This window comes from Dendropsophus ebraccatus, chromosome 6 (assembly GCF_027789765.1).
Source record: "Dendropsophus ebraccatus isolate aDenEbr1 chromosome 6, aDenEbr1.pat, whole genome shotgun sequence".
Classification (NCBI taxonomy): domain Eukaryota; kingdom Metazoa; phylum Chordata; class Amphibia; order Anura; family Hylidae; genus Dendropsophus; species Dendropsophus ebraccatus.
Window position 1 is genome coordinate 104,502,402 of NC_091459.1, and position 13,779 is coordinate 104,516,180.

General features: G+C 41.2%; 1 protein-coding gene across 1 annotated transcript; it reads right to left on the minus strand.

Moving 5' to 3' along the window:
* Positions 1 to 321: 321 nt before the first annotated feature.
* Positions 322 to 10,372, minus strand: LOC138794969 (adipolin-like). The gene is made up of 8 exons (XM_069973906.1): positions 10,086 to 10,372; positions 9,058 to 9,264; positions 4,791 to 4,902; positions 2,431 to 2,588; positions 1,962 to 2,070; positions 1,725 to 1,809; positions 1,557 to 1,629; positions 322 to 622 (listed from the first exon to the last, which is right to left on the minus strand). Exons 1-8 carry the CDS (start codon positions 10,209 to 10,211, stop codon positions 524 to 526), a joined length of 969 nt encoding a protein of 322 aa, XP_069830007.1. The 5' UTR covers positions 10,212 to 10,372; the 3' UTR covers positions 322 to 523.
* Positions 10,373 to 13,779: the final 3,407 nt, after the last annotated feature.

Below are 13,779 nucleotides of genomic sequence, written 5' to 3' on the forward strand. Positions count from 1 at the left end.
CTCTGGTCAAGACAAGAACTGTCCAGAGTAGGAAAGGTTTTCTATAAGGATTTGCTACTGCTCTGGACAGTTACTGTTTCTTACAGATGTCAGCAGAGAGCATTGTTTCAGACTGAAAAAAAAAAACATTCCCTGCAGGACATACAGCAGCTGATAAGTAGGGGAAAACTTGAAATTTTTAAATAGAAGTAAATTACTAATCTATATAACTTTCTGAAACCAGTTGATTTGAAAGAAAAAGATTTTCTCTGGAGTACCCCTTTTAATCTTGATCTTGATGGGACAGAGCATTTAAACATAATTTTCAGCCAAGTGAAACAGTTTTCATTTGCTTTCTTTATTTAGAAACACCCAGAAACATCCCATTGGTCCCATAGCCATCATTTTTTTTAAGTTATAAAATATTAAATGGAAATTATTAAATTATCATAATAGAAAATATAAAGGTTACTGTCCTGGATATTAAATCTTCTGCCGTTCATTTGAAGAGGGGAAAAAAACAAATGTAGAAAAATGTCCGGGCTCACTGTCCTAAGAGCACACCACTGAAGTCCGAGCTCTTCACCACCACAAGCCAAGAGTCCATCCTGTTCTCCAAGAAAAGTGACACATACTGGCCCGCCTGTGGGGAATAAAGCTCTGTTAATCCTTTATCATATTGAAATCTATGGACATCTCGGCGATGTTTTCTTTGCACTAATGTTGATAAATCCCATCTGTAGTCCATTATGCCTCAAAGCAGCTTTGTTGCACTTGGCTTGTTTCATTAGGGAATACTGCATACAAAGACTAGAGAACAGCTAGGAGTTTGATGGCTGTAATCATTCTTCCATGCTGCCGGAACCACAAGTCATTAGGGCGGTCCCCGGTGGCTTCTCCCCACTGGCCTTAATGGGGTTGTTCACCAAATTTCTTTTTTTCCTTCAAATCCAATGCTGCTATAAGTACCAGAGATTTGTAATTTACTTCTATTAAAAAAAATCTCCAGTCTTCCAGTACTTATCAGCTGCTGTGTGTCCTACAGGTAGTGGTGTATTCTCTTCAGTCCGACACAGTGCTCTCTACTGCCATCTCTGTCCATGTCAGGAATCGCCCATAACAGTAGCAAATCGCTATAAAAAAACCTCTCCTCTCCACACTGCAAAGAATACCCCTTCTTGCAGGACACACAGTAACTGATAAGTACTGGAAGACTTGAGATTTTTTGATAGAAGTAAATTACAAATTTCAGGCACCTTCTGGCACCAGTTGATTTGTCAGAAAATTTTTGGGGGTAAACAACCCCTTTAGTTGATAAATCTCTCCCAGTCTGGACATTGGAAGAGATCTATCAATCAAAGCCAAAAGAGCGGGGAGAGGCTGCCTGGGGACAACCTTGATGACTTGTGGTTCGGGCAGGTTGTTATGACAAGTTCTCTGTATGCCGTCGCAGTGATACGCAAGCAGTTTTGGGTCATTTAGATGTACAGTTAAATTCAGGACTCGTGTCACAATACAGATGCAGGAATATAGCTGTATTACACTTGCCTTAAACCAGTATAAGGCCTATACTTTACCTGAACATACAGTACTCCATTCAGTGTGACTGTAACCTCATTGCTGGTGAAAGTGCCTATTTGCTGCAGGGACCTAGAGAAAAAAAAGTATTTGTATGTGGCTAGAACCAAACTCACATTGGTTTAGAAAGTTATTGTATTTTGCGTTGATCCAATAATGTTACTTACAGATTGTCTTGGCAGAGGGACAGGATACAGAGCTGCACTCTAAGAAAACCCAGGACACCCCTGTGCTGAGCGTATTCCTGAGGCTCTGTAAATACACAAGTGTCTGAGTTATTCACATGGTTGTTTCTACATCTGCCATTGACTTTGATGGCACAGCTTACACTATACAATCTCATTATTAACCATAGATCTCATGGTCCAGCTCGGCATTGGATGACCTTTCTTGCTGTCACTTACCAATGCGGAGTCTTGCAAAGAAGGCATAGAGTCCGGTGACTGGAGCAGTATATCGGCCGCTGGTCACATTCAGGCCAGCTCCTCTGTAAAATGATCCCTCTAAAAGCGGCTGCAGACAGAGATGTTATTGTGTTAATACCGTGAGAAGAACGCAAAGGGCAGCTGTCATTTTTACATGTATGTTGGACATTGTTTAGCCTGTGGACCATTGTAGAAAACCTAGCATGTGCTCTACCACCATTCTTGTTATAATGATAGCGTTGTAGCTAAACGCTTCAGATTCTTTAGTGGCAGGATGTATTGTGGAGGATCAATAGCTCTCTGATAACAAGCCCCTTCTATTCTCTCCTTTTACTCTATGATCTGTATTTATAGGAAGGTGGAGGAGCAAATTTTTTAATTTCATAAAGAACAAGGCCAGAAAGTGGTAAGAACCAGAAGAACCTCTTCCTCCTCTTTAATCGCTCACCCGTTGATAATTCTGAAGTTCTTTTATAATTCCAGGTTCCACATGAATATCGCTGTCAGTCCTACAGGTGAAGGCAGCCAGCACTTTTGAAGGGAGCACAGGTGAAGGACTTTCAGGAGTCAGGGCATTCTCACCATCCTTCTGTTTCAGCAGAATATCTGTCAGGAAATGGACATTTTATGGCACAAGCACTTTACATCTGGAATAATTATAGGGGTATTCATAGTTCAGTTTTGTATCAAATCATTAAATAGTTTTTCTGGGATTTTGTGATGTGCCCACTTCTTGGTGGTGGGGTGCCAGTACCTGGCAACACTGCCAATCAGATGCTGAGCCTATATGTGCACAGTAAGGCTGGGTTCACACTACGTATATTTCAGTCAGTATTGTGGTCCTCATATTGCAACCAAAACCAGGAGTAGATTAAAAACACAAAGGATCTGTTCACACAATGGTGAAATTGAGTGGATGGCCGTCATATAACAGTAAATAACTGCCATTATTTCACTACAACAGCCGTTGTTTTAAAATAACAGCAAATATTTGCCATTAAATGGCGGCAATCCACTCAATTTCAACATTGTGAACAGAGCCTTTCTGTGTTTTCAATCCACTCCTGGTTTTGGTTGCAATATGAGGACCACAATACTGACTGAAATATATGTAGTGTGAACCCAGCCTAAAGAGAGGTGGAAGCGCATGGCTCTATTTGTATAGTGGCCACGCTGAGTAACAGCAGCTCTGCTTAAATTCACTTTAGTAGCCCAGCTAACACATGGTGTATAGACCTAGACCGTCTGCTTTGGCTCCATTCGTGGTGTATTATAAGTGCCACTGCTCTGACAGATTAGCAGGGTAATAGATATCGACATCTCCCACATAAGATATTAATGACAGTTCCTGAGTATAGGCCAAAGTCCCTGTCAGAAATCCCTTTAAGATCTCTGCCTCCTATGGTTAATTGGAACTGTCCTGACTCAATACCTAGGCCGCAAGTGTGAGGGTCTTAAGACATTCTTACTGTGGATGTCTGTACTGATCCAGTACTCACACCAAGGGACAGAGAGTCAAAAAGTGACAACTCCACTGGAAACAAGGATGACGTTTTATGGATGAAATTCTTGTAGTCGCAAAAACAGCAAACACAATGGGGGAGATTTATCAAACTGGTGTAAAGTAGAATTGGCTCAGTTGCCCCTAGTAACCAATAAGATTCCACCTTTCATTCTAAGCAACTAAGACAATTGTACTTTACACCAGTTTGATAAATCTCCCCCAATATGATTATGTGCCAGAGAAAATGGAATCAAACGTGACCGTCTTACTACAACATGGTGCTATACAAGCAACCCAAAATATATAACCTTTAAAACAGGATTTTTTGTAATATAAATAAGTTATCCCTTAGAAATTAGAAATACTGTTTAAGGGCCCTATTCCACCAGATGATTATCGTTTGCATAATCATTAACGAGCTCAAACGACCGCTATTGCGAAAGACCTGAAAACGTTCACTCATTTCCATGGAACGATAATCGTTACTTATGATCGTAATTGCGATCGTTTTTCTTCGCTATTTATTCGCTATTGCGTTCGTATCTATTGCGAACGACCGAACAACGTATTATTCAATGCGAACGATTTGCGAACGAGCAACGATAAAAATAGGTCCAGGTCTTATAAAGCAATCAACGATCTCTCGTTCGGTCGTTAATCGTTAACTGCATTTCAACCGAACGATTATCGTTTAGATTCGAACGATTTAACAATAATCTGAACGATAATCGCCTGGTCGAATAGGGCCCTAAGTCTCAGCTTATTGAGTCTATGAGCACACTATACAAATCTGCGGCAGAATCTCACAGCTGACCAGCAGATCCGCATGTGGATTATCCTCCATTGTCATTCAGTAGAGCTAATCTGCAGTCTATTGTGACAGTGTTAAACATGCTGTGGATTTTTAATTTTTGCACAAATTATTTTCCTTCGGTTGTAAATGCCAATGGAATTTTTGTGAACTTGGGATTTCAGCACAGAATAAGGACCTGAATTCTGGAAGAATCTGCAGCATGTGAAGTTGGCTTTAGAGTACTGCTAGTATATTGCCTGATATATGAATGTTTATTACTACTACATGTAAGATGCAAAGCCAGATAATATCAGACTTGTGCTATATTTGCTGCAAGAAGAATGAGAGTAGAGGCATAGGGAAATGATACAGGATACATAGGGGAAATGTCGGATATATGGGTTATAATAGATTATCAGCTATTATTTTCTCGGCATGACATGTTAGTAACAATGAAAATGTCTTGCTCGCCACTACATAACATTAGGTTCTGACCAGCAATGGTACTTACCGCTCAGGAGCTGCAGGAACTGGGAGAGCTTCCTCTCCCTGAAAACATGATTGATATGGTGATTGTTGTGCCTTGATGGTGCTGGAGGACCAACTGGGCCTGAGTGATGATTCTGAGAGTATACAAGCGGTATAATGAAGTTTATTCCAGGCCTTCATAAGACACATTTAATCAAAGTGTTTGGAGAAAGTTGTAAAAGTTAACAGGGTTGTATGAGATTAGAAATAGTATCTCCATTTTTTTTTATTTTTTTTTTTAGTAATGGAGCTATATGAGTTACATTTACTCTAGGAACTTCTTTTTACATAGGTTTTTTTTGCAGGACATCTCACTAACCTGTTTAAAAGACAGATGAGATGGTCTCTGCTGCCCATAGTAACCAGTCATAGCAACTTTTGTTTCATATTCCGCTGTTGAAAAACTAAAGCTGCACTGATATTGGTTGCTACAGGTAGCAGAGAGAAAGACCCTTTTTTTTTTTTTTTTTTTTTTTTTAAAGCACTTTATGAATCTGGCTAATGGAGTCCAACATCATAATCTGCAGCAATCTTTTAGTGGCTAAAGGTCCTTTTAGATGGCCCAATATAAGGCATCTATGGAAGCAAACGAGTGGCGAACAGTGAAATCAGCGCTAGTTTGCAGTGCCTTTACACTGCACGAATGATTATTTATTGGCCAGTGCAAAAGATGTGATCAGCCAATGAGTGTGTGTTTTCCCATTCCTTGGCTGATCACTGACACTTTTAGTGTCAAACATATAAATTTTATTAAAGGACAAAAGTTAGCAGATATATCATATAGTGGCCTACATGGCCATCTCCAAACAAGGAAAAGGTAATAACAGGAAAAATAGATCCAGTGTACCGTTACATATCATGAGGTAATACATGCATCATATAAATGACATAAAGTGGGACCAGTTATGCAAACTTAGAGAGATACATAGTAAGAAATATCCGCGACAAACGAAGAATTAAACCAAGGGGTCCAGGTCTTCTCATAGAGGGCAACCGTATCAGCACGTATGGCTGCTATCTTTTCTGAGAGCATAATTTCGTTCACCCTTATTATTATTTTCTCTAAATGGAGTTGGGATTGCTTCCAACAAGACGCTATATGGATACGTGCTGCCAGGAGAATGAATTGTGAAAGCTTAAATAGCTGGTTCGGCATCTTAGGTGGGCGGACGCCAAAAAGACAAGCTTTAGGGGTCTTAGGGTAAGTGTGTCCTATAGTTGTTCTGATTACATCTACCACTGATCCCCAGAGCGCTTGCACAATGGGACATGACCACCAAATGTGGTGCATAGTGCCATTTACCAAACAACCCCTAAAACACAGCGGAGAGACGTCTGGGTATATGGCATGAAGCCTGGCCGGTGCGTAATAAGCTCTATGGAGAACTTTAAGAGCAGTTTCTATCAGAGAAACCTGCCAGCTACCCTTGCTAAGAAATTCACTGCTTGTCCTCCACTGGAGGGGGGATAGGGAAAAATGTAGGTCTGCCTCCCATTGTACCATATAAGGCAGTTTCACATCTATCGGTAGGGTATTAAGCATAGAATAGAGTAGAGATAACATACCAGTTCTAGAGGGGGTAAAGAGTGCTAGCCTCTCAAAAGTAGTCGGAGAAATCTCCCTAGATTTAGGCAACAGTGACCCAAAAAATGAGAAGACCTGGCGAACCCTGAACATTTCAGAAGGAGGTGCCTTAGAATAGGCCAAAAACTCATCCATGGTATACAATCGTTTGCGGCATAGGAAGTCGTAAGGCTTAGTATACTTATTGGTAGTCCACCAGTGGAACGCATTACGGGACAACCCTGGTGGGAAAGAGGGGTTGCCTAACAATGGTAGCAAGGGAGATACCGGTGACTGCAGATTTTTCTTAAATCGGACCCTACGCCATAGGGCCAAAGAATATAAAACTATCTGGGCAGAGGTGTGCAATTTGGGAAGAGTAGGTGTATGGGACCACATGAGAGTAGGCAAGGTATGAGGGGCAACCAGGTCAGATTCTAATTGGACCCACTGTGGGCGACCACTAGTAACATTTACAAGCATCAGTTGCGCTAGCCTGGCTGCCTGATAATAAGTAAAGAGATGAGGAACTGACAGACCCCCCGACCTTTTGTGTACAAACATAATCTTTTTTGCTATCCGTGGCCTACGTCCGTTCCAAATAAAGCGAAGTATATCTCTCTGTAGGCCCAATAGGTCTGAGCGAACTAGGGGTATTGGGAGACACCGAAAATGATAAAGCACCCTGGGTAACACAACCATCCTCACCGCGTTTATCCTTCCCAACCAAGACATATGAGGAAAGTTCCATTTAGACAGATCAGTTCAGATTGCAGAAAAGAGAGAGGGGTAGTTGGAAGAATACAAAGTGGAGAGAGAGCTAGTGAGCTTAATGCCCAAATAAGCAAGTGACTTGGGAGGGGGGGGGGGGGGGGGGGGGGGAACCAAAATTCAGTGACAAGAGTTTTTGCTGAGACAGGGGAACATTACAATATAGAGTCTCTGACTTCGCTTGATTGATTCGAAGGCCAGACACTTTCTCAAAGTTAGACAGGGTCTGAAAAAGATTGGGAAGGGAAACCAAGGGGTGAGTCAGTGAAAGCAGAGAATCATCGGCAAATAGATGAAGTTTATAGGAGTGGGAGGCTATGTCAACCCCTCGTATATTGGGATTGTGACGTATTGCTGCCGCCAGGGGCTCCATTGCCAGCGCGAAAAGGGCTGGTGACAATGGACACCCCTGTCGGGTGCCCCGGGAGATAGGTATTGCGGACGCACAAGAAGAAGGAAGCTTAAGAAAAGCTGAAGGAGAAGAGTATAGAAGGTGTAAAATCTTAGTGAACGTGCCTCCAAAGCCCATACGATCTAACACTCCAAAGAGGAAGGCCCAGGAAAGGCTGTCAAACGCCTTCTCTATATCAAGTGCCAATAACATCATCGGCGTAGAAGAGGCCTTGGACCAGCTAATAATGTCAAGGACTTTGCGGATATTGTCCAGGGCCTGCCTCCCAGGAATGAATCCCACTTGGTCATTGCAGGTTAGATGAGGGAGAAGAGGATTGAGGCGAGTAGAAAGGATAGAGGTGAGAATCTTAGCATCTAAATTAATTAGGGAAATAGGCCAATAGTTCGTAGAAAGGGTAGGGTCTTTATTAGGCTTGGGGATAAGGGTTATTAGAGCATCTAGAAATTCTGAAGGGACATTCTGGCGATTGGATAAGGAGTTATAAAATGTGGCCAGAGGTTGAACTAGATGTAGTAAGAATTTCTTGTAGTACATAGCCGAAAAGCCATCCGGTCCAGGCGCTTTGCCTAGCTTCAGACGGCGAATCGCTTCTGTGATCTCCTCGGCTGTGATAGGGCTATCTAACATAACCCGGTCACTTTTAGAGATAGATGCTAAAGGGAGTGAGTCTAAAAAGTGCTGAATTCTAGAGGAGGGAGGGGGGGAAGGGTCAGCATAGAGAGAAGAATAAAAAGAGTGGAAAAGTTGACAAATCACTGACACTTTTATAGTGGCCAATTAGCATTTCTAGCAAAGGCTGTTTTCACTTCGTTCTCCCAGCTCCCATGCACACAAGTACGTTGAGGAGCCAGGAGAATGAACGCTAAGGGACTATGCCAAGCCAGGTGAGTATGAGTATACTGGTCGGGGGGGGGTTACCATGGGAGCAGACCACGCACAGGCCCTGTAGCAGTTGAGTGGTCTGCCTCCATGGTAGCTACGCCACTGACTATCATGCTTCTGTAGGTTGGCTGGAGTCTATAGATAGGTTTACTGTATGTGCAGGTAATTTGGTGTGATAGGAGCAGGGTCAGAGACATAGCCTTGCATTAGAAGATACAGAAGTAGATGTAATTTATACCTGCATTTTACATACTGGTCTTTAGCTGATCTGTGCCGGAGATCTGTGGCTGTTCATACCTCATCTAAACTCTACAGCCATTAGGAACCGTGGTATCTTCCCCTGGCCTACTCTCTAGAAAGGCAAAAAGTCACAGATTTTTTTGCAAAAAAGGAGCTTGCACAAAAATCTGTTACTTTTTAGTGTAAAACTGGCAAAGAGCAATAATGAATCCCCCCCTCCATATTCTTTTGTAAGATTCAAAAAAATGCAAACTAGGATCCAGGGGTTCATCTTTTGCGCTTATAAATTATCAGATTTTTAAAATCTATTTAAAGTGATTTTTTTTTCTTAATTTCTATACATTAACATGTAAAATGTTATATAGTAAATCTTCTTACTCGCCAGGAATCCTCATGACCCTTTCTTTTATTCTTTGCTTCACGGTCAGAGTTCTTGAGAAAAAACAGCCAGGAGTACTTGGGGGACAATTTTGGAGATTGCGCTTCTGTCCCTTTCCTCAATACCTTCTCCACAGTGGTGTTATTGTTTTGTGGGGATGTAAACGGGGGTATCCTGAGGGAAGGCAGAACTGTGATGGAGGTGTCCTATAAAGAAAAAAGTATATATCCCATTTTTACTCTAGAACAGTCATTCCCAATCTATTGCTTAATATTCTATTGTTACTGAGCCATAACATATAACTAGAAGCGGTCTCCCTATAACTATGTGATGTCCACTCCAGGAGAGACCTGTGAATACCGCCTGCTTTCCCATGCCGACTGGTACAGAGAACAAGATTTGTAGTCAGTGAGTGTGAGCCCAACCTCAGTCTTGTCACTTAAAGCCGGATGTTTCTGAGTGTCTGTTCGGAGAGAATGCGGACATCATACTTTCTCCTTCACTATAAGATGCTTACGGACAAATCTCAATCTCCTAATACTTTTTTATTACCCCCCCCCCCCCCCAAAAAAAAAAAAATAAATTAAAAATAAAACTTAAATAAAAAATAAAATAAATAAAATTCATACTTAACTTCTCAAAATTGTAATGTGCATGTACCAAGTACCAAAAACGTTACCCGGTAACGTACCCGGTACCCACAGAACATGGAATATTATAAGAAAGAAATAATACTTTGTCCTACGAACCTATAATTATATTGCTAGTACTGTTGGTAAAAGGATATATTGATGTTGGGGCTACCACTGGTAGTATTCCTCCTATAAGGTATCTTATATTAGAAAAGATATTGGACCTGAGAAGCTTATGATGGTTTTCAGGATTGTTGGTTCTGTTCTCTGGTGTACATTGTGCATCTACAACCACTGACACTCTACCTTCACCTCTGTTGTATAGACGTCTTCATTATAGGCTTAAGCAAATCATATGTTACTGATAGATTAAAGAACTCATGTAAATGACCTACCTCAAATTTAGGTCCTCTGTTCTTATGGGTGCAGGCAGGACAGGCGCTGAGAAGAACCAGAAGGATCCCCATACTAATGGTCATGAGCACACAGCGCAGGGGAACAGGCTTGCCATCTGTATTCATTGTACTCTCTGGCCTATGTTTCTTGCAGCTATCTTCTCTGTATTAAGGAAGTCACAGTACATGAGGTCCACACACAGGTGTCCTAGAGAAGATCTCACCTTGATGCTTCCTATATTGAGTACAGTATGTTGTTCCTTGTGCTGTTGCCTCTGCTCTGGCAGTATCTCCTCCTTGTGGCTGTCTTGTCCTCTGAGTTTAGATAACAGTGCACTGTACCCAACGCCCCACACGCACACATATTGAGGAGCTCAGTGTATTTTTGTGTGTTGGTTCCAAGAAGCAGGGTTAGAAGAAATTTGAGTCAGAGTAAAGTGTAAAGATGCAGTTAGGAGGTGGAATACTCGGCTTTTAATTCCATTTTGGCTCTTGGAGGTCTTAAACATGCAAGTTCTGCGCCAGTATTTACCTGTGACCAATGTTCCCTCTTAGTCGTGTGCTTTCAGGGGGAAATCGTTGTAATAGGACTCGTACTAGAGAGTCTCATTGGGGAATCATCACTTAAATATCACCCTGTACTACATATTTATTGGGATAGTTTTTCTTCCACTTACAGAGTATTTATTGAAGGTCACATAGACGTTGCTATGTACACGTTCCCATCACTCTTGGTTTTGACTTTTGGAAAAAGTTGGTCTTGACTTTTCAAAAATAGGACAGTGTCTCCCCTGTGAAGAAGCCTGTTTACTGTAGAAAGGCCAGATGTCTACGGTGTGCACATAGAAAATGATGAGCCTTCAAATAAAGAACCTTCAATGTAAGAAAATCAGGGACAAATGGTAGAATTACCTCCGTGCACAGAGACTACACCAGACAGGCTTGTGCTAGATAATACACTAGCTCACATGAACTCTACAGGCCTTTATCTAGAAAAGAAACCAAAGAAAGGTGAAGTAATTTGTCAAGAATATCGGAGGCTGTAATACAGAAAAAAGGGGTAGCCAGATGTATCTGTCTATGTGATAAGCTCAGAAAGATGTAGGATTCATATATGTAAATGTATTCAGAATTTTTAATGTTAGAATACAGCTTGACAAGAAAAGAAAGGAATTTTTATTTTGAAATGTTCTACAAAATCTTTTAAAAAGGTGTACTCACTTGCCATGATCCCCTGCCGCTACTCAGCACTTCCTGGTCTCTGTCTCAACACAAGGAAATGGCACAGCCATTCATTGGCCGAAAAATAGCTAAGAAAGACTGGTGAATTATGCACCAGGACAATTAAATGGAGATTAGACAATCTGACAGTCGTCATGCTGAATTTGGAGATTGAGGCAAAGGGGTAGAAGTAGAAGAAGGAACTTTGTTCTCCTCCCTAAATAGTACAAGTTGTTGTAGCAGAAATGGTTTTGGACTAGAGAAGAATGAATTTCCTGCAATTCCATCCATTTCAGTTTATTTATATCAGCCATTGGATTTGGCTTGGTGCAGAGTGAGTATTGTAGTGAGTGTATGCAGAAATGCACAAATCTATTGTACCAGATGTTGCATGTCCTGCGTAACGAGGGATTGTCCCTTTGGTATAAGTTTTTTTTTAGTATGTCACCTTTGTTCAGCAGATTTAAACAATTTCTACACCCTGTTCCCGCTACATGCTTGAGCAGTGCTACATGTGTCTGATTTGTGCCTTTTTTATGGCCTGCAAGTATATGATGATAATGCATGGAGTGGATTTCTATGTATACATCCCGCTCTGGGTGGTGTGAACGCCAAGAATGGCAACTGAGTGATGACAATCATATTGGACTCTTGCTGGACATGAATATTATCCATTTTTTTATGATCTATACAAACCTTCAATAATTTGAATTTATTTTTTTTGTTGGTTGCTGAAAACTTTCAGCACATTTTGGTGAGTGGGTATTTTTAGGAACCCCCCACGTGACTTTATAGGTCATTACTTCTTTGACAGCAAAAATTCCTAATTCCACATAAAAAGTCCCTAACTTTATTAGCATCTGCAGTCATCTATGAAGGCATACCATTTATTTGTAATGACAAGATAGGGGAAATGCCCTGTGCCGAAACAATCTATATTGTTATTAATTACCAGGAAACTCTCTACAGATGGTATCACCAATGGTTATAAACCAGTTCCTCTTTCAGCATTCCATACACTGTATGGACCTGACATGTATGGGTGCCCTGCATGATCCATGTCAGTATTGTTTACATGCAGCTTTGACCTTGCAGCAGAGGTCACAGTGGTCAGATTGTCAGATTGCATTATAACTCTTTTAGTAAGTGGCCTATTTATCTGAAAATGAGCATATGCTTAATCCTAGACCACCTCCATAATCAACCCCATACCTAGCTTCCATTCCCCTACTTTCTAACAGTACATTTTAGAATTTTTTATTTATTTATTTATTTTTCAATATAACTATGTGAAACCAGAAACAAAACAAGTTTTAAAAAGGAGGTAAGCATAGATACTTAGTATGCAAAAAATTTCACAAAAATACAGAAATTAAACAACAGAGAAACTTCAACAATTAGCAATTAGAACGCTAAAGAGTTTATATAAATATATAAAGCAGTATGCAAAGAAGTATATACTATAAATACCTCCTACCTTATCACACCCTAATCCCCAGCCATCCAACCCACCCTAACCCACCCTTGGAGAGAGAAAGAGAGAGAGAGAGAGAGAGAGAAAAAAAAACACTTTAATTACTGCTTTACTATACTTAAAACTTAAAGGGGTGCTCCGGCGGGGGGCACTTTTATTGGATGAAATACATAGCATGTCAAAATGCACAAAGGAGGTGACAGTGTCACTTTAAAGGGGTGCTCCAGCGTGGGGGCACTTTTTTTGGGGGACCGGGAGGAGGTGGCTGAAATAAAAGACGTCCACTTACCTCCCCGGTTCCAGTGTACAGATTGACAATTCCTTGGAGCTGTGGAAGGATCACCATTCTAACTAACAAAACTCTATCGGCCATAGAAATGGGAAGGGACTTCCACACTTTAATCCTATCTCTAAGTTTATTAATAAATGGTGTTAGATTAACATTGGCAAACAAACTCCGGGGACCATCTTGCCCAAGCCAATAGAGGCTCCACATACAATGCAAATAAAAACGGAGACAAGGGGCATCCCTGACGGGTCCCCCTCCCAAGTATAAATAACTCAGAAGGGAGCCTGTTAAGGGTTAATCTGGCAACTGGCGAGTTGTCACCCAACCCAGAAAGTTACCACCTATACCAAACCTTTCCATCGTAAACCACAAGAAGTCCCACTCCACCCTGTCAAACGCTTTAGAAGCATCAAGAGACAGGATGGAGCAGGACCCCGGCTCACTAAACTCTATTCCAGAAAATAACCTAGAGATATTATTATAAATAGTCTTGCCAGGAATGAAGCCACACTGCTCCTCTCCCACTAATGACGTAACAACTTTAGCTAGTCGTAATGCGATAATTTTCGGACGGTAAGAACCAATATCCATTGGATCCTTGTCCTTCTTTAGAATTAAAGCAATGTGCGGCTCACTCATGGATTGAGGAAGGGTGCCCCTTTTACAGGATTCTTGGATTACCTCCAGCATTATAGGCAAGATGACCCCGG

Bases quoted from the DNA above. Each gene is read 5' to 3' on its own strand.
- LOC138794969 (XM_069973906.1), bottom strand. From the start codon at position 10,211: ATGAATACAGATGGCAAGCCTGTTCCCCTGCGCTGTGTGCTCATGACC. The intron at 4,903-9,057 runs GTAAGAAGATTT...GTATACTCTCAG, and splicing joins GTCATGAGGATTCCTGGCGA to AATCATCACTCAGGCCCAGT. The intron at 2,589-4,790 runs GTAAGTACCATT...ATTTCCTGACAG, and splicing joins GTTCCTGCAGCTCCTGAGCG to ATATTCTGCTGAAACAGAAG.